This window comes from Eublepharis macularius, chromosome 6, assembly GCF_028583425.1.
Source record: "Eublepharis macularius isolate TG4126 chromosome 6, MPM_Emac_v1.0, whole genome shotgun sequence".
NCBI classification, from domain to species: Eukaryota; Metazoa; Chordata; class Lepidosauria; order Squamata; family Eublepharidae; genus Eublepharis; species Eublepharis macularius.
In genome coordinates, this window is record NC_072795.1 from 68,743,626 (window position 1) to 68,764,900 (window position 21,275).

General features: G+C 42.6%; 1 protein-coding gene across 3 annotated transcripts in view; it reads right to left on the minus strand.

Moving 5' to 3' along the window:
• The window catches only part of SH3PXD2A (SH3 and PX domains 2A), a 334,390-nt gene that overhangs the window by 135,054 nt on the left and 178,061 nt on the right, over positions 1–21,275 (minus strand). For all 3 annotated transcript variants that reach the window (XM_054983545.1, XM_054983544.1, XM_054983546.1), the window contains one exon: positions 9,763–9,791. In XM_054983545.1, the coding sequence (XP_054839520.1) occupies positions 9,763–9,791 (29 nt within the window). The remainder of the gene's footprint in view (positions 1–9,762; positions 9,792–21,275) is intronic.

A 21,275-nucleotide genomic window follows, 5' to 3' on the forward strand; every position in this document is an offset into this window, starting at 1 on the left:
GAGAGAGAGAGAGAGAGAGAGAGAGAGAGAGAGAGAGAGAGAGAGAGAGAGCTCATAACCTAGAGCAGGGGTCCGCAACCTTTTGGCACATGGGGCCACATTGGAGTGCTCAATGCCTAAAGAGGCCACACCTTAAATCAAAATGTAACAAAATCATTAACCTACCTATTTAGATCAACAGTAAACATTCAGAAGTCAATGAAGAAATGTTAACTTGAATGCAACCTATTTTGGAACAATATTTTACTGTCAAATCCTTTTATCTAGCTACTCATGCTTACCTAGTCAGTGTAATTTTTGTGGCTGTTTTCTGTTAGCCAAGGCGTTAATGTCCAAGTCAAGGTTTGTGACAGACACCCTTACAATGTCATGTAAATGTTCATCTGTAAGTCTTGAGCTACACCTGGATTTCACAATTTTCATCTTGGAAAAAGTTTGTTCACAGATGTATGTGGTGCCAAAGACTGTAAACATGCCTGCAGTAAATATCTTTAGGTTGATAAATCTATCTGGTAGGCCACAATAGAAACTGAACAGATTATTTTCTTTGTAAATGTCTCTGAGATGATCACCGGCTGGCAAATCAATTAGTTCCATCTGAAAAAAGTTACTTGCATCTTCTGGTGCTACTTCAAATGGATTTTGAAACATTCTTATTTCCTTTCTGTGCTTATGACAATCAGTGAATTGGAATTCCACCTACAATAGGTTCAGTGCTTTGACATGTCCTTCAACATGGAATTGTAAATTCATGTCTTTCTCAAATTTTAGTTCATTGCAGCATGAGAAGTTTGAAAAGTTACTTTCACTAACTTGCTTTACAAAAATGTTTAGTTTTGCTTCAAAAACTTTCAGTTCAGGGACACGTATCACATACAAGCTTTCCTTTTCCCTGCAACCTTAGATTTAATGTGTTCAGATGCTCTGTGATTTCAGATAAGAAAGCCAAATCAAAAATCCATCCAGGGTAAGAAAGTACTTGTTGACCATCTCCTTTCTCCTTGAGAAAGACATCATGGCGAAGACTGAAAAAACATTTGAGGTATGTATATATACCCTCTGCTTACCCTCTGTCTTACCCTCTGCTGTCCTGGAAGGCAAATATAAGAAGACAAGACACCTTATGAAAAATGTTTGTGCCCATGGGGAGATGGGAGTGTCGAGTCCCTATTACATGTCTTCTTTGAGTGTAAAATATATGATCATATTAGGGAAATATATATCAAACCTATAATTGATGGTCTTCTGGGGAAAGAGAGAAAAAACTGTATTACAATCATGTTAGCAGACAGGAATAGGGAAATGACGCTCCAAGTGGCAAAGTATGGCTGGATGGCCATTAATAGGAGGAAATCCTGGCTTAGTGTGCAGAATCCTAGATAAGTATTGTTATAATTTGATAATATAAGGTAATTTGAATGTTAGGTATTTATATTATGTAAATTTTAGTAACCTACAATTTTAATGATTGCCTGGATATTTTAAGTTTATATTGTTGCCAAATATGCTTTTAGGACTGATTAAGTTTATAAGTAAATTTTTAAAGGTGGTAACTTGTGGAAATATGTACCTTTTAAATATTTATTTTAAAATGGTGTGTGTCTCGCTGTTGTGCAACCGTGTAATTTTTAATTGATTTTGAGAATGTGATGGCCTCTGGCTAATAAACTTTGTTGTTGTTGTTGAAAACATTTGAGGACTTTGCCTCTGCTAAGCCACCTGACTTCTGCATGGTACAATACGTCTCCATATTCTGCATCTATCTCTGAGAGAAAATTTTGAAACTGATGATGAGTAAGGCCATGATACCTGATTAATGCTGGATACAACAGTACGCATCATGCTTTCCCGCTGAAGAATCTTACTACACAAGGCTTGCTGATGAATCATGGGAAGGGTACTGTATGGGAATTGCATGGGAAGGGTACTTATTTAATTTCCATATCGCTTCATTGATTCTTGCATCTAAACCAGTTTTACTTCCCACCATATTTCTTGCACCATCAGTTGTGATGCTTTTCAATTTATCCCAGCCCAGACCAAGATTTTCTACTGATTCACACACCTTCACAAACAAGCAGGTTGGAGGGCCACACAGAAAGGGCTTGGGGGCCGCATGCAGCCCGTGGGCCACAGGTTAGGGACCCCTCCCCTAGAGGTAGGAAGAGAAAAAACAGCCATTTAACCCTTTCCTGAATTCTAAAGCCAGCAGAAAATAAGCAGCAAGGATAGGAATGGTTCTTGACTTTGAAAAAAATAATAATAAGAGAGTACGTGCAAACCTGGGAGGAAGGAAGCCAACAGAGAAGCAGCCTTAGGACCCTTACCTTGCTTTACTGATAAAAATGGCAGACAAGGAGTTCAGAGAGCTGATGAGGGATGGAGTGGTTAATTCCACACAGACCAATCAGCTCCCAAGGAAAAGGGGGGAAGCAAAAAGGGGACAAAAGTGTTCACGCTGACATAAATCGGGCCACTTGTGACTTGGCAGCGGCTTCAAAAATAACCTCGGGGTATGTCCGCAAGGAGAAAAATCAGGGATGCTGCGGACAAAGAGGGGTACTGTGTCTTATGACTACCTTTCAAGTGTGAAACCCCTGCAAACAACGGATGCGGAGCATGTACTGAAACGCTTTAAAGTCCCAGTGTGAAAGGCACCCAAGTCATCATTTGCTTTCTTCAACCCAAAGATGTACCATACCATTTCCCAGTTGGAGGTATACTTTTTTAGAATACATATTACCCATATGTTCTGCCTTCCTTCATAGAACACAAAGCAACATGTATAAGCTTTCTGCAAAGTTTCCCACTTACAGAAACTAGACCATACACAGACTTGCATAGCTTTAAGGACCTTCTGCCTCCACTGCCCAGGGCCAGGATCTGGAAGACCCAGGTTCAAATTCCCATTCTGCCATGGAAGCTTGCTGGGTGACTTCTGCCAGTTATAGATCCAGAGGAGTTAGCCATGTTAGTCTATAACTGCAAAATTCTAAAGAGTCCAATAGCACCTTTAAGACTAACCAACTTATTTGTAGCACAAGCTTTCGAGAACCACAGCTCTCTTCATCAGATGCAAGATGAAGAAAGCTGTGGTTCTCGAAAGCTTATGTTACAAATGAGTTGGTTAGTCTTAAAAGTGCTACTGGACTGTACTATTCTGCCAGTTAAACTCTCTCAGCCTAACCTAGGTCACCAGGCTGTTGTGAAATGCAGAATTACGTAACAGGGCTGTTGTAAAATGGAGAATTACATACACCACTTTGGGTCTCCACTGGGGAGAAAAGCAGGAAATGAAGAAAATAAATAAATAAGTCTGCCAGGGCAAACAAAATAATGGCCAAATGCTTATGAGAGGAAGGAAACTCACGAAAGTTCAGGAATCCCTAAAGAATGAATCGGTCATTTTTAGAGACAAGGGGAGGCTCAGCTACTCTGGCTCTTGGGCAGAGACAGTGCGGCAGCAAGATGAATTGAGCTAGCATTACTGGCATGGACTGAAGAATTACCATTAAGGTATGAGATCCTATCATGCACCAGTAGTTTATACAATAAATTAGGAATTCCAAATGTTTCAAATCAGATCAAGTCGTAGAAGAAAGAACATATTTCAGAAGCAAAGCCTGGCAAATCAGTGAAGAAAGCACAGACTCCCCCCTTCCCCACAACTTTTAGTCAGCTCCTTCTCACTTAAAAAAAAATAGGGGGTTCAGACTGCTGGCTGATACACAAATTGGCAAATCTTCACTTCCTTTATTTCTTCTCATGTCTCAGTATTTTGCTTAGGACCTTCTTTATACAGATGTGTTGCAGTTAGTGTTAATCTTTGGTGATGGGAGTATATGACATCCTGTTGAGGTGTTTGGAGGCAAAACTAGGTATCAGGGGATGTGCCTTGGGATGGTTTCAATCATTCCTCAAGGGGAGGACTCAAAGAGATGCTATTGGAGACCAGATATCCTCAATGTGAGAATCATCTTGCAGGGTTCCACAAAATGCAATCTTATCCTCCATGTATCTAAAGCCTGGCTTTAGGAGAAATCATTTGTAGCTATGGAATTGGATGTCATCAATAGGCAGATGATACCCAGCTCTATATCTTGCTATCCAAATCCTCTGGTGACATTGTAGAGGTCCTGAGTCATTGATTGACAGCTGTTGTCAAATGGCTGAAAGCAAACAAATTGAAATTGAAGCCAGACAAGACAGAAGCGATGCTGGTTGGAAAAACAGAGATCCTGAAGGGCATTGTGTTTCTGACCTTTGATGGGATCCAATTGACCCTGGCTGATTCAGTGAAAAGCCTAAGGATTATAGTGGATCCAGCATTGCTGCTAGAGAAACAAGTAAATGCAGTGGCAAAAAATGCCTTCTCACAACTTAGCCCAGTCACTTTACCACTATGCTACAGCAGCTCTCTATATAATTCACTCTACATATGTCTCTCCTCAAGGTCAACTCAGAGACTCCAGCTGGTGAAAACACCACAGCTTATTTACTTTCAGAAACTAGATGGAACATGCATATCACTCCCATTCTGCAGTCACTCTATTGGCTACCCATCACTAACAGGGTTCAAATCAGGGTTGTGACTATTACTTTCAAAGTCCTTCATGGCCTAAGCCCGTCATAGCTGCACAACTACCTTTCTCCCTATGTTCTGCCATGGAAGCTTCACTCATCTGAACAGGGCCTTCTGTAGATACCACCCTGCAGTTGGGCTTAATCAGCAACTGCCTGTACATGTACATTCTCTGTGGTAGCCCCCAACTTGTGGAATGGCCTACCAGAGGAGGACAAGAAAGCTCCCACTCTCCGGGCTTTCTGAAAACTATGCAAGATTGAATTATTCAAGAGGGCTTTTTACTCAGATTATAAAGTTGTGACATAAGAAATAGCTCAAAGAGACACCATGGTTAGGGACTACAGACTAGGCTACCGGGTACTATCTGCTGATGTAGATACACTCCCACTGGGTAGTTAGACATTGCTAAAGATGTCATGTTAATTACTTATGCTTAGCTTAAGTATGTTGAACATATAACAAGTTAGATGTTCAACTATGCTAGTTTTCCAATTTGCAGCTACCATACCCTATTGTATCTGTTTTCACTGAATGCCCTGTAGATCATATTGTATTTTCGCTCTGTGAATGTCCTAGCTATTGATTATATTGTATTCACTTGCAGTATGTAATCTGCCTTGGATCTCAGTGAGAAAGGTGGACTATAAAGAAACAACATCAATATACACAATACTAGGATGCAGCAAGCTTATTATCTACAGCTGGGTAGGAATTTCTATTCTTCATTCAGCGGCAAACTGAACCACAGTCTTCTAAAAATATGATTTAAGTCCTTGCTACACTGTCCCACCACAGATATACAGATGGATATAGAAGACAAACTCCCAACACAAGTATCTCAACCAGAATGAAGCCTTTTAGGCCCAAGATCAGCCAGCTAGTTCTATGGGCAAAATGGGAATTCTGACCAGAGTCTCTCAGACCCTAACCCAACACTCTAAGACCAGGTTTCTCTGCCCACATGTTGGCAGTGAAATACTTCCTGGCCCTATAAGTAATAGCCTGGCACAGCTAATATGCTGGGTTTTAGCTGTAGCCAAGAAGATACCCAGCCTTAAACAGCTTCCTTTGCTTGCAATCCTGGATCTTGGCCACTGATCCAAAACAGAGTTAAGGAACTAATCAGTGTAATACTTTTCCGCATTCCCTATGATATCAAAATACACCTGTACTGTAGCTGTAGAAGCAGACAGAAATCAGAGCTACACAAGAATGAGGTTGTCATGCTTCAAATACAACACGCTGGCTCCTGTGTTCACCTCTTGACACAATCTGATCTGGCAGGGGCCAGGGGAACTGTACCAGACCCTTCGCCTCAGTCTATGCAGAGGCAGATCCTTCAGAAATTGCTTGCCATTGTGGTATGTATCTAGCACTCTGGAAGCAGGTAACAGAAATCCTACATTATCTTTGACATAGTCCAAATGCTCCTTCATTTAAGATTAAACTATACACGAACTTACTCAAATCAAGAGAGCAATACATTCGAATAGGCCTTCCTGCTACTGTCATATTTTTAGTAGAGAATAGGGGCAACCACTTTGTGAAAGAAGAGGGAAAGTAGAACAAGGCTGCTGTACCTTTGAGAGTGGCACAGAGGAGAGGGACTCAATAGGGAAACTTCTCACCAGGACAGAAGTCAGAGCTGCCAAAACTGAACCTTTTACACAGCTATTTAATGGTAGAGGAGCTCCATCTGGTCACCCTGTTTAGTCAGCATTAGAGACAAGAGTGATAATTAGACCACTTTTAATACAACAAGCTTTCTCCAACTTGGTGCCAATGTCAAAAGAAGATTAAGAAAATCTTCTCTCCTCCTCGGGTGGTAGATCCACAACAGTCAGAACGATGTACTTCTTCACAGAATGAACAATTTATACAGCATTCCCTGTTCAAACATGCAGTAATAGCTATTGGCAGAGGTAGATTTACATGCGAACTTGACAAGTTTCATGGAAAGAATTATTACCTGCAATGGCTAAAAGAAACCTCCATGTTCTGGAGTAGCATACTTCTAACACCAGTTACCAGGAAGCAACAGAGAAGAAAGGCCAGGCCAGCATGTGAGCTTCCCAGAGGTATCTGGCTGGTCACTGCAAGCAACAGAATGGAGCTTTTGACTGATCACCAGAGTTGTTCTTATGCAGATTCATGTTGGGCTTGCAGCAGCAGCAACAGCTTTTTAAAAAAAATTGATTAAAGCAGTAGGGATTTTTCCTTTATGCTTGCTTTCTTATCATCTCAAGAAACAACTTCTGACCAAGGAACGGGTTAGGATTCCCAACACTGATTAATACACTTCCATACTGAGTCCACTGTATTAAGAAGCTCTAGTATTAAAGACACTTTGGGATTAAAAGCAGACCAAATTCCTAGAGCACAGATGGTATTTTGGAGGGCAGGGGGAAAAAAAGATTGGCCTAATTTGTAACCACATCTGCATAAAACCGTAGATGTTGGATAGATACAACAGATTCTCAAAACTAGCAAAGACCATTTTTTGCACTGATGGTGACAATCTAAATTAACCCTATTGTCCAGTGACTGAACCTAGCACTTGCAACATACATGTATTTATAGCTTGCATGGTCCAGTAGCTAAAGCTCTGAAAGTGGTACTGGAAAGCCATGTTCAAATCTGAAATCTGTTCATGGTCAGGAACAAATAACTGTCTCTTAGCTACAGATCCCACCCTGTAAAGCAGCTTGCTAGGCCACAGTGTTGTTGAGGGAAAGAACCCAAGAAAGGAAATTCAAGCATCATTAAAAACGTGATTTAACACAACTATTCTACTGTTAGGAAGTTGGAAACATTACCAAAAGATGCTTGGTTTCTTTTTCTGTGTCCAGGCCAAACCTTTCTGCCATCCTCCAGGAAGTCCTGATGGCCCACTGCTTTAGAAGAAAGCAATGATCTGCCACACAGGCTCTTCCATGTTCCACTCCAACCTTCCCGAGCCGCAGGGCAAGTCCAGTCAAAGAAGCACAGTTCAGATCTTCAAGAGAAATGGGAATTGGAGCAATGGCTCCCACAGAAAGGCACTGAGTAGCTCTTTGGGCCCCAAATCATTTTCCTTCCAAGCAGCTTATTTGGAATAGTAGTAACTAGAGATTTTTAAGCCACCACTAAAAATTGAAGAATGCACTCCTTAAAGTCTGGTTTCAGGAGAATTTAATATTCCCTACAAATGGTAGTCTGAGCCTTTTATAATACGCGCAAATATATTTCACATTTTTAAACAGAACTACAAAAATAACTCAACTCATAGTAATAGTAGTAAAAATTCTTTGAACAGCATGCTAGTAATTTAAGAATACATGAAACTAGAAGTTGAGAATTCCCATAAACATAGTACTTGCTGAGTTTTCTTAACAGAGTATGTTGATTTCCAAGTACTGAATATAATAATGTAGACATGGCCTGGGACAATTAATGTTGTTACATTTCAGCATACCATAGTCCTGTATGGGGGACCTAAATTCAGATCTGTACTCAGGCAACTCACTCGGGCAAGTCACAATTTCTGCCCCTAAAGTCTAAATGAAATAAGAACTCCTACCATACTTTATTGAATCTACCCATCTCACACAATCAGGAGCAGATAGGGAAGTGAAAATAGCCCCAGAACAAGGCAAGCTGAGGGTTCCCACAAGCCACTGCTGCATGATTCACCCTGAAAACTGACAGCAGAGGAGTTAGTTGGTGAGCAGACAGGAAGGTGAAGGGTATGAGCCACATGGCCCCTGAAGATCTGCTGACAGCTTTGTCATGCTTGCTTTCGGCCACTGGTGGCCCTCTAGGGCAGTGATCAACTGGGAAATTTCACTGTAAGTTGTCAGTACGCCCCTGGACACAGTAAGTGGAAGGGTATTTTCAGTCTGGTCTATACAAGATATAGTTCAACCCTGCTGCTACAGGATTGCCAAGAGAATAAGGCCCTTCAGGACACCGCTTAACTGAACTGCAGAATAAAAACATGCCAATTAGCTAATCAAATAAACAAGAGCAGCCTACACAGATCTCCCCCAGCCCCCAGAAACATAAGCTTCCCCCAATCTCTAATTTGAAAGCCTCAGAACCTTTACAAAAATAAAAGCCACCCCAAGCTTTCTACAAAGTCAAACCATTGGCCCATTTAGCCTAGAGCAGCCTCCACTGACAGACAGTCCTTTAAGGTCTTTGACAGAATGTTTTCTCAGTCCTGTGAGCAGAAATCTTTTTAAACAGAAGATGACAGGGACGACGACTACTACTACTACCTCCATACAAATATATCCTCCCAGCAATGTATAAAGCAACTATTTAAGACTTCAAATGAATAAGGAACTTTCTAGGAAAAATTATGATCAAGCTAACAGGAGTGCAGAGAATATCATGTTTTATAACTTTCCTATAATGAATAATAGGTCTTGTTATTTCTCCAGGATATAGTGAACTATAAAAGTCAAGAAACCTGTATGTCCAAAAATAAAATTTATATTACTGTAGGTAGATAAGCAAATAGACAGGCCAGATAGGCTAGCAAATAGACAGGCTTCAGTATGTTTTAACAGTTGGCCAAGAAGAATTATAAACTGCAATTTCTTTCCTCTGTACAATAAGTCACATATAACAAACATTTCAAGTTCTACACAGGTAAAAAGTATAGGCGATCATCCTCCATAAATGAGGAAGTCGATAGCAGGACAACTAAATCAGGGTGGGTAGAGGAAGTAAAAGATAATCCAAGGGAAGAGGGTACAAGACACAGAGTGTACATATCCTTGTTCTGATACAAATAAGCTCCAATAATTCCCTGGACAGCATATTTGAAAAGCTTAAGTTATAGTGGAGCTAACTAGAGGATCTGAACTTACTTGAAGGCCATCTAGTAAAGCTACAGAATAGAAAGAGGTTGCTAAAATACCAAACAGCTATATTCTTTAACTGGATAGTAATAAACACTTATTCAAGTAAATAGATAAAGGAGAACATTCAGCTTAAATATATTTTTATCTACTCAGTCATAAGAATCTGTTTGATGTCTTTTTCTTTAAGGAGAAGCAGTACTATATTAAATCGATTAAGTATCCATAATATTAATACTCAATAAAGGAACAATTATCAGAAAACATTTCAATTTTTGCTTTACACATTAAGTTCAATATCAAAAAACATAAAAGAACAGGGTCTCTTACCTGATCTCCTTTTTGAGGAGCCATAATCCCTGAAAAAAAGGCAACAACAAATAGACATGATTAGCTCTTAGAGCACCGGAGAAGCAAAGGGCAGTCCCCAGGTTCCCACCCACTTGCTCAGAGGCACATTGTGGTCTCCCCTTCTTTTAAACTGGAGTGTGGGGCCACAAAGCATTGACACACACACCCTCCGCTGATCAGCAGCAGCTGGTGCTTCTGCAGCACTAGAGTCTAACAAGCCCATGTGATGCACTAGAAAGAACAGACCATCCAAGTAGGGGAGGGGGAGGGAAAGGATATCAGTTTTTCCCTCTCCTTAAATCAATCCTCACCCTGTGCTGTTGCTGACTTAACCCCTTATCATTTTCCTACTACATAGGCACAAGTGAGCTGCCACTCCCTGCAAGGTTCCTGCATTTGCTTCATTACGCAGTGTTTTGTGATGCTTGCCTGCAGTTCCTTCTAGTTATCTCTGCCTAAAATTCTTTCTATAGAAAAGGGGGGAAATGTCCTTTTCTTCTTTCATATAAGATGAATGCTTTTTTCTCCCTTGTACTGGAAAATGCTTGTGCTTTAACAAGCATGACTATCGGCTGATAAGGGTCCTTTCTTCTAAGGAAAGATCTTGTTAAGCAGAACACTGGCATAGAATAACAAAGATGGTTCTTCAGCAAGAGCTCTCCCTCCCAGATCAGAAGATATTTTAAAATATAAAGTCATGATGAAATTCACCCAAATTCTCGATATATTTCCCAGGAATGCATTCAAGGTTTTGTCCACTAATATAATTGCTCAATTCAATTTTTTTGCAACTAGACCTAAATAGGCCACCATCATAATGCTCAGTAGAATTATTACTTTTCCTGCCTATTACTCTTTACAATATTACAAATTCATTTGTGTTTTTTCTGTACTTTTAAAATAGCACCTACTCAGTATGAAAAATCTCTACGCAGTTTCAGCAAAAATCCATAGGTACTTGCTAGGGGTCCCCAAAGATATGTTTCTCAAAGTAGACTGGTGTAAATTAAAAGAATATCTACATGCTACCAACTTGTGATTCTCCTACCCTTACAACCCAATAAAGAGTTTTTAGCTCTTGGGCCTGTTACTGGGCCTTTGGTAAAATGTTTCATGGTAGTTATTTCTATTCAAGGAACATCACATCTAGGTCAAAGGGCAGCTCCTCCACTCCACCCCCCCCCCTCCTGTGATATCACTTCCTCCCTCTACAATTCAAATTTAAAATTTTAAGTTCCTGTTCATATCACTTTCCCCTGCCTTTCCCCCCACCTTATATCACTTGTAGGCATCTGTATGTCATAGTAAACCTAGATATTTGCGTGATCCTAAATATTTGTGCTGGTATAACTGGCTATTGTCAAGTTATATTGTAGTCAACCAAAAAATTCCTCTTCAGGTTTATCACAGTACTAAAGAGAGAAAAATCTTCTTTGAAAACCCATAGAAAGACTACAGCCAATCAAAGTCTCACCCCTCTCAGTCACCAACCAGACTCTGGTAGTTGGTATCTTAATCAATAATAAATTAATTTCCCCTGGTTTCTATGGTATACCATAGGAAAAGTGGTAGAGCACCCACCCTCTGTAGTCATTCTAAGAGTTCTGTTTCTTTCTCCAAAGCTGGCATTTCCTTCAGGTGAATTGATCTTTATAGTCTGGAAATTGGCTGATATTTCAGAAAAATTCAAGATTCGATCTTGAGATCTGTAGCCCTACAAAACTAACACCTCAAAAATAAAATCTCAGCCCTATTAGCAAAAGCAGTCACTACTAACTACCCCAAACTCGGGTGTGTTATCTGGACAGATTATCTACAGATTTCAAAGAATATAAAAATTTAACATGGAAACATCTTAAAATGCCATGTCAATTTATAATAGTGACGTAAGAAATTAGGCAATGTTCAGGTCTAAACAGGGCTTCAGATGTACATTTTAAAGCAATACATTTTCCCTAATATTGTGAAATATCCTGAACTACAGGGAGAGAGTGGCTCCAGAATACACTGCTTTTTATAATTTGCAGTAAAATCAATCTTTGTCAACTTTGAACCTAGAAGACCCTATGATCTGCAGTTCTGTGGGATGAGGAAGGGGGAGGGAAAGTTATTCTATACAGCAGGAGCTGAAGCTGGAGATTTTCTATGTTAATCACAGCTTGCCTTTACAAAACAACTGTAATAAAGGGGGATGAACAGCGAACCACAGGTTCTCACTGAAGGAATGGTGCAGCTACACAGGTGGTTGATGTTAACTGGCATGGCTGGTGGATTGTTTCCACCAGTTCCCATCAGTGCTCAACTTTTACCACACCTAGTTCATTCTGAGAATTTCCCTAAGGTAACATGGCACCATGCTATCTATGCCATTTATATATGGAGAGGGAAGCTTTTGGTTTTAGCTTGTGGAGTGGTTATAGACCCTTGGATCACTGAAAGTATCTAGCTAGAATGAAGCAATAAATGGAGTGGTATTAAAATTATTTCTATGAAACTGTATTCATGCATGATATTAATCCTCTGTGATCCATGCATTTATCATTAATTTATCTCTTTTCTTTTATCATAGAACTCAAAGGGGCTTATATAGGATTCTCAGAAGGTGTCCTATCCAGGCACTGCCCAAACCTCTATCTACTCAACTTCAGCAAGGTTGATCTACCATGTATCCTCTAACCACACCATGGGAGCCACTTCCTTTATCCTATTTGATATGTAAAGGGTTAAGCTATGTTTTTATTCAAATGACTTCTCTCTCTCTCTCTCTCTCTCTCTCTCTCTCTCTCTCTCTCTCTCTCTCTCTCACACACACACACACACACACACACACACACACACACACACACACACACACACACACACACAACTTTACAAAAATGGAGAATTTCATCAAAATAGTATCATCTATTAAAGCATTTTAGTAGTTATTAAGAACATCCCCTCTCCAAAATAATCCCACAAGTAAATGATTTGTAGGAATTTAAGAAATAATATAATGTATGTATATCATCAAATACACTGTGGTAACAGACCACTTATTTTCTATGGATACAAGCTCTGACTCAGTCCTTTGTCTTCTGTTCATAAACTGTTAAAACTGAAAAACTAAGACATTTCCAGCATTCTGATTCCTTCTCCCAAGACAAATAACCCCATGAAATAAAAGTCAGAAGTATCCTATTCATTTTCTGATCTAAATTGTTGTATTGTGGACCCTCTTCAATATGAATCTGTCCCTTCACAATTTGGGTTGAGTTTTTCCATAGACTCAGAATGGCCTTCATTGTCATGACAATAAGCCCAAGAGTCCAAAATTCCTTGCCTCCAGCAAAAGCGGAGACAGACGCTTCTGAAATCTTCTTTGTTAAACAAGGGAGCAGAGAGAGCAGTCCAAGTTGAAGTGAAGGGGCTGTACAGAAGCAATGGTTCTCTGACAGCCAGTGTGGTGCAATGGTTAAGATATTAGGGACAGGGTCACTCTAATTGTTACTTCCTTCATGAGTTCTCTGTGGAGCCAACCCAGGTTTGCGCAGGTATGCAGCAGCTTCGGGGAATGGCTTGCATAAAAAACGAGAGCCTAAATGGGTTCAAAAAGTTGCCACATGGGAGGCAGAACTCCTGCCTTTCTCCCAAGCCCTTTTCCCCCATGCAAAGAGTATGTGGGGGGAGAGGGTTCCCATTTTGTCTGCTCCACGTGGAGGTATTTTGTGCACATGAGGCAGCAGGAATGAGAAAATTGTCCGCTTCTCACTGTTTTTGCATGGGGGAAAGCTTGGAGAAAGGCAGGAGCTCTCCTTTCCCCAGCTTTCCAAGCCCATTTGGGCTCTCCTTTTTTTTTTTATGCGAGCCATTCCCCAAAGCTGCTGTGTGTCTGCGTGACCCCAGGTTGGCTTTATGGAGAACTCGAGAAGCAAGTAACATTTAGAGTGACCCTGAGAGACTCATATCTGTATTCAGCACAGAGGTCATTACCGCTGCATTCATACATCAGTGGATATTTCACTACAACAGCAATTCCCAGCAGGATTATCCTGTGTGAACAAGAGAATCCAGCCTTGCATGATTGTTAAAGAGTAACAACAGAGCACAGACCAACCTACGTCATATGGTCATTGCAAGGATAAAATGGAGAGTGTCTATATGCCACCTTGAGCTCTTTAAAGGAAAGATGGGATAAAATGCGATACCAAAAAACTATTCAGAGACCTAACTGCCCAAATTCTATTTTTAATACGTTTAAACTAAAAGATACTGAATTCAACAGGACTTACTCCCAAACAGGATTACAGCCCTATGCTCCAGTAAATTTACCAGATATTCAAGAGGATAAAATAAAAAGGAGATACAAATACAAGCATGCAAGGAGTTGTCCAAACAGTCAAAAGGAATGAATTATTGGGTCAGGAGATGGAGGCTGAAGATGATATGAAAATGATGGTGTACTGAATGAACTAAAAAAAATTGTACAGAGGGTTCAAAAAGAAACAGCAGAACAAAAGTCCGCAGTGGCTACATTTTCCTGATGACTTTTATTCATCTTTGTGATTGGATTACTTTCCTGGATGATTTCTGAGCTTGATGCGTTCATCAGTGCATTAGGCTATAATATACAGCCGTGGGATGCGTGGAATGGAGCCATTCCTCACAGGAAATGCAGTGACTATGGAAGAACAAACCAGGCAGCCAGGGTCAGCAGGGGTAATCAATTAAAACCACATGACCTCCTTCTGAAAAGGTCGTCCAGCACTTAGATATGCAATGCAACATGGATGTTTATGGTTGGCTTTTTCCTGGAAAGATGAAGGACAAAAAATAAGGTCTTGCTTAAGAGTCCTGTTCCCATCTGGTTTTGCTTTGCCTTGTTTATTCCATCAGTTTGGGTATTTCTTCACAGAAGACAATTTACCTCACCAAGGACCTGCCCTGTAAAGCAGCCTGAACCTTCTGTGAGCTAATATTCAAACTATGCCTTATGTCAAAACAAAATGTATTTCTCTTTCACTGGGTTTCAGAGGGGGAGGGTGTTGTTTCTCTGAGGTAGCATCTTTCTTGTTGTATTGTTTTGAAAGGTTCCTAGTAAATATGATGTCAGTTCATCTTAAAAACAATGGTCATTGCATTTATTGGACAAATGCTTTTAAAGGTTACTTTTGGAGTTCTCTGGAAGGACTAGTAATCTCCAACGTAACTCTTAGCACCCTCAAAAAGCTAGAATCCCCATGCTTCTTTGGCAGAAACTGAGACAATTAAAGTCATTTTAACTTGGCTTATTTGGAATGTAGATAATTTACAGTGCTATCCTACACAGAAGTAGCTGTATTGTGGGGATAACAATAACTACATCATCATCAACAACAACAACAACTGATTTATATACCGCCCTTCAGGACAACTTAATGCCCACTCAGCGCGGTTTACAAAGTATCTTATTATTATACCCACAACAATCACCCTGAGAGGTGGGTGGGGCTGAGAGAGCCCTAAGAGAGCTGTGACTGACCCAAGGTCACCCAGCTGGCTTCAAGTGGAGGAGGGGTGACTCAAACCCGGTTCTCCAGATTAGAGTCCTGCCGCTCTTAACTACTACACCAAACTGGCTCTGACCTTGTTCACCACTCTTGAGTGGGGCACTAATCTAGATAGGATGTATATAAGTGCACAGTTGTTGTTGCTGGAATAGACATTTTGAATAAGCCTAAGAGAGGCAGTGGAATGGTCATAGAGGAATTAGTCCAAATAGTATGAGAGCAAGATGCATTCCCTAAATAAAATCTATCATTTAGTCAGCCTTGGGGGGCTACATTATACCTACAAACTTGGCCATGTTTCACTAAGCAACCTATTTCTGAAGCCTATACATGAGCCACACTAGCCTCGTGCAGGTAAAAGGAAATCCAGACACTTAGCCCTATGATGAGTCCATAGGTTGGATTAAGCAATGTGTCAGAATGTTGAAAAAGCAGTGGTCCCCATTACAGGAATGAAGCATACATGTATACAGTTTGCACACACACAAGCACGGCACCCATCTTAGCATAGACAGGGCAGGGTTGGCTCAGTGCAAGCAAGGTATAGGGCCACTGCACTTGCTTCCACTCCTCTGCTACACACATTGGCCTTGCATACAGAATGTCTAGAATGACATAAATAGAACATATGCTAATATTGTCGAAGGCTTTCACGGCCGGAGAACGATGGTTATTGTGGATTTTCTGGGCTGTATAGCCATGGTCTTGGCATTGTAGTTCCTGACGTTTTGCCAGCAGCTGTGACTGGCATCTTCAGAGGTGTAGCACCAAAAGACAGAGATCTCTCAGTGTCACAGTGACACTAGTGACCAAGTGACACAGTGACCAAACAACAGTGTCACTGTGACACTGAGAGATCTCTGTCTTTTGGTGCTACACCTCTGAAGATGCCAGTCACAGCTGCTGGCGAAATGTCAGGAACTACAATGACAAGACCACGGCTATACAGCCCGGAAAATCCACAACAACCATATGCTAATATGCTTGCAGTTCTCTGTTCTTGTAGGGTGTATCCATCCTTGGCTCTTGTGCTTGAGCCTTGCCTAGAACCGGAAATAATGTTTTTGACACTGTAGTATCTAGTTCTACTATAATATGGTATGCATGTCTTTCTAACAGTTACGTCTTTGTGGAGTCCTGGTCAAATAAGTACATTGTAGATCAAGATGGGTACCTGTGTTAGACTGTCTGTAGCAGTAGAAGAAGTGAGCTGTGGCTCACAAAAGCTCATACCCTACCACAAATTTTGTTAGTTTCATAGGTGCAACCGGATTCTTGTTCTATCCTATGATTAATTCAAAGATGCTTGGTCATGGAATTCTCATTGATCCTTAACTGTGTTAAGGCTGTGTTTCAGACTGCAGGCAGAGGCTGTATCGTTTCCCCTGCGGATAGACTCCTAACATCAAAGAGAAAAGGCTAGAATTCTTGCCACTGTCATCTGGGGAGAGGTTGTATAGCATCTGCCTTGTACGTAGAAGGTCCCAGGTTCCATCCTTGGGTACCTCCAGTTAAAAAGGATCAGATAGTAGGTGATGTGAAAGAGCTCTACCTGAGCTCCTGGAGAGCTGCTACCAATCAGAGTAGACAATACTGACCTTGATAAAACAATTGTCTGACATAGTATAAAGCAGTTTCATGTGTATCTAGTATTCTGTGTGGAGGGGTGCTTCTTTATCTCTTTTGGCATGGAAGAACATTTATGCAGCTCACACCTGCAGTCTAAAGTGGTACAGCCTAGACACTGGTTTACAACCTCAGTAAGAACCAGGCCTAAGATATTCCATGTGATCATTCGATGCAATTCGAAGAAGTCATGGCCCTGCATAGCAATTCAAACATTCAGGGAATACCTATTTGTTGGGGGGAGGGGGAGGGAAAGCACATCATTGAGCAGAAGCCTACATTCCTGTGTGTAGAGACATATAAATTTCAAACCTCCCGAGCTGAGTCCTGACCTCCCATGTGTATTCAGCTCAGCATTTCAGGCTCCAGACTGTCTTCAGGACAGTGATTTAGAACGGAAAAGCTTTTTATCTAATTGTGAGACAGAATTCTGTGCAGCTTGCCAGACACCTCTAATGGATGAGACACGCAGCAGGGCCTGCTGCCTGGCCGTTGCTTTATTTTCTCCCCCTGTTTGCAGAACAGAACAGAACAGTCCCGTCCCTCCACCTCTCTGCTCAGCCTTGCTGAGCTTGCTTTTCATCACATGGTGAATGACCCTCACTTAACGATCTTAGCGGTTTTAGATTTGGCAGATAATTATGTATGATAAGGAACACATACATACTTGGGCACACATTATATTTTACTTAAAGTGCCATCAGGTTCCTCTTCTGAGCAAGCCCCAAGCGTAAACATTGGATTAGAGACCCAGTTGCAGTAATTTCATTTGAACTTCAAAAACAGTCTATTAGCTTTACCAGCTGAATAGTTAAGGATTAACCTCAATCTTTGTCCGATCTGACCCAAAGCCAATTTAGGGTATTTTCTCATATGTGGCTTAAAATGGCTCTTACTTCAATCAATTTGTAATGTGAATGTTAAAGGTGATTAGTTGCGTGAAGAACAGTGTCTGGAGATATTACAATATAATATCAGAAAGATCAAAGTAATTGTGATTTTTACTTCTCTAATTGACATAAACATAAATGGTTTGGTGTAGAGCCAGTTTGGTGTAGTGGTCAGGGCCGGATTTAGGGTTTCCGGCGCTCAGGGCAACCCAAGTCTGGCCGCCTATACATGCAAGCATGCACAGCATGCATGCTCCCAGTGCTGTGCGACGATGTCACTTCCATGACATCATCACCCAGGGTGGAGCGTGCTGCCAGTGCGGCAAGCCATCTGCCCCGGCGCACAGTGCACTGCGGAGCTGGCAGTGGCAGTGCGGGAGGCTGAGAGGCTGCCCGTGCCATTTGCCTGCCCCGCTGAGGGGGCAGCCGGCTTGCCACGCACTCTCTGTCCTGTGGGGCAGGTGAATGGCGCGGGCAGCCTCCCAGCCCTCCGCTCAGCTGCTGTGTTGCCACAAGCATGCTCCTGGTGGCTGGCAGCTGTGCCTGGCTCTTTGGCGATGCTGGGGGGAGACTAGCCCCCTGCCCCCCCATTGATCTGGCCCTGGTAGTGGTTAAGAGTGGTAGGACTCTAATCTAGAGAACCGGATAGAGATGCCATTCCCCCGCCCGGGGCAGGTGATCCCCTGCTCCCACCTGCACACCCCTGTCCTCACTTGTCTGGCCAGCAGGGGGCATGCTCCCCAGGGTGCCCCCCCTTGGGCAGCGTGGCACACCCCCATTTCAAGCCGCAGCAGGCCTGTTTGGGGCTGAATCGTACTCCCAGGAGGGGCTATTCAGCCACTTGTGCTGCTTACAGCGTGGGTCAAAGGGCGCCCAGGCCACCTTTTGACCCACGTGATGACCTCACTCTTGGAAGTGACATCATTACGCCAGCTGGGAGGAGGAGGAGACATCATGGCAGAGCCAGGTAGGAACCAGTGTCCCAGTCTCCCACCAGGGGAGCAAAGTGACCTGACAACTCTAGAACCAGGTTTTATTCTCTACTCCTCTTTCACTCAGCTGGGTGACCTTGGGTCAGTCACAGCTTCTAGAAGCTCTCTCAGCCCACCCACCTCACAGGGTGTTTTGTTCTGGGGATAATAATAACACACTTTGTAAACTGCTCTGAGTGGGCGTTAAGTTGTCCTGAAGGGCAGTATATAAATCGATTGTTATTGTTATCGTTATTATATTTTACAATTCTAGCTAAATATTGCATATTCCAACTGGTGCCAATATTTCTCAATTTTAACTAAAAACATTTTGGCTGGAACGCTATGGACATATTACTGGAAGTAAGTTCCATTGTAGAACATGGGACATTTTGGGGTAGGGCTGTTTAGGCTTGATAGCATGATCTCCTATTTTAGGTCATGTCAGACTTTGGGTTAGATTCTACCATTTTGTCCCATTGTCACCTGAATAATTTTCTGGGGCAAAATGTCTTCTGCTGACATGAGTCTCAATATTTTGTGTCAGCAGAAGGTGCCTTTCTCCAGGGGAACACACAGGCACTGACAGAACAAATTACTTTATGTTTATTTATTTTATTTATACCCCACCTTTTCTGTGGGGACTCAAAGTGACTTACATCATTGTCCTCTCCTCCATTTTATCCTTGCAACAACCATGAGAGTTAGGTTAGGCTGAGAGAGTGTGACTGGCCCAAGCTCACACATAGGGTTCCCAGGTGCCTGCCAGTGGCAGACAAACTCCTGGGGATTTGCCCCCTTGCTCACCAATCACCCATAAAGGCTGAATCAGCCCCATGCAGAGCGCATAGAGCATGCATCAGCCCCAGGGCACGCATGTGCAAAGTGCCAGGGATCCTACCCTCTCAGTGGGAGGGGAGAGGAATCTGGCAACCTTAGTCACACAGTGAGCTTTCATCACATAGCAAGGATTTGAACCTGGGTCTCCCAGATCCTAGTCCAACACTCTAACCACTGCACCATGCTAAGGTTGCTCATATGGGTTGTGCAAATAAGCATTTCTTGTCAAAATCACACTTATTTTCTGTCTCCACCAGGAGGCCTAATCACCCATTATACTGTTTCTGGGTCCTCCCTGTGACCTGTCAAACCAGATGTGCACTAGGAATTCCATGTCCACAGTGATTTCAGAAGCACAATTTCAAGTACATAGGAACTAGCTTTGGCCTGCAACTATAGGGAAAGGAGCGTAAGCCTTCCCCTACACCATTTTCACTTTTTCCAAAGTCACAGGGAGCCCTTATTTGCCCCACTGGGGAAATATATACATACTGAAAGGCTACATATAAATTTTCCCAAGAGGGCTGTCAGGCTCCGTGCCAGGGGTGTTGGAGCCTGGGGGAGCTCACTCTCCATGTTGGCCCAAGCATTGACTCTGGCTCAGAAACAGAGGGAGAAGTGGGGTTTAAAGTATCTTCACACCCTCTCTTCCTCTGCTGGGCTGGCCTACCAGGCCTTTGCTGCTCTCTCTCACGTGCACATGTGCTCACCCCCCCTCTCTTTCAGCTACTCCTCACTAGCCTCCCCCTTGAACTTGTCTTTTATAATGCCTGCTTGGAGGACAATCCTGCCCCTCCCCGACGCTTTGCCCTGTCTGGGGCTGACCCACCCTTCCCCGGGTGGCTGCCAGGCCTGCTGGCCTATCTGGGGCTTCCTTAAGTTTATCCTTCCACCCTGGTGGTCTAGTGTTGCTCTGCATGATGGGGCTGGGCCCAACAGCCTGTGGCCCAGCAGCCATGCTGCCACTGACCTCCCTGGTTTTGCCCCATGGCGTTCCATGGCCCTTCAGTCATTCATGTCACTGCTTTTGGGGCTGTGGCCACTCTGGCGGCCTGGGTGGCATTCCCTGGCTCTTCTGTGGCCTGGGCCACTGCTCCTGGGGCATCTGCAGGCTAACACCATTGCCCCTGAGGCCACTGCTACCCTGGCGGCCTGGGTGGGTATCCCTCAGCCACTCCTCGGGGCCTCCCTCGGCTGCTACTGGGACCTCTACTCTCCTGACAGGCTTTGAAAGTATGTCCGGGGGGTGGTCCATCGTCCCCAGACATGGGCAAATAGCAGTTCCCCCGGGTGATTGCAAGAAACAGCATCAGCTTAAGCCCCCTCTCCCAATGTGCTATAGTCCCAGTCAGAATTAGGCTCTCTTATTCTGATTGGGAGGGGTGCCTCTCCCTCCTAGTCCTAGGTTCCTCCAGTAGAGCCACAGGCTTGACCTTTCAGCAGCTGTTTGGGGAGTTAGTAAGCTTCTGAGTATGTGCAGAGTTCTAGTAAGTGGCTGAGCAAAAGGCACATAGGTGAAGCTTGGACGCGGTTTGACTTACCAAGAATGATCTTTATTGTACTACAATTACAAAGTACAAAGATCATAAGGATACACATAGAAAGTGCAGTACACAAAGCTACAGCTAACGAGAGAA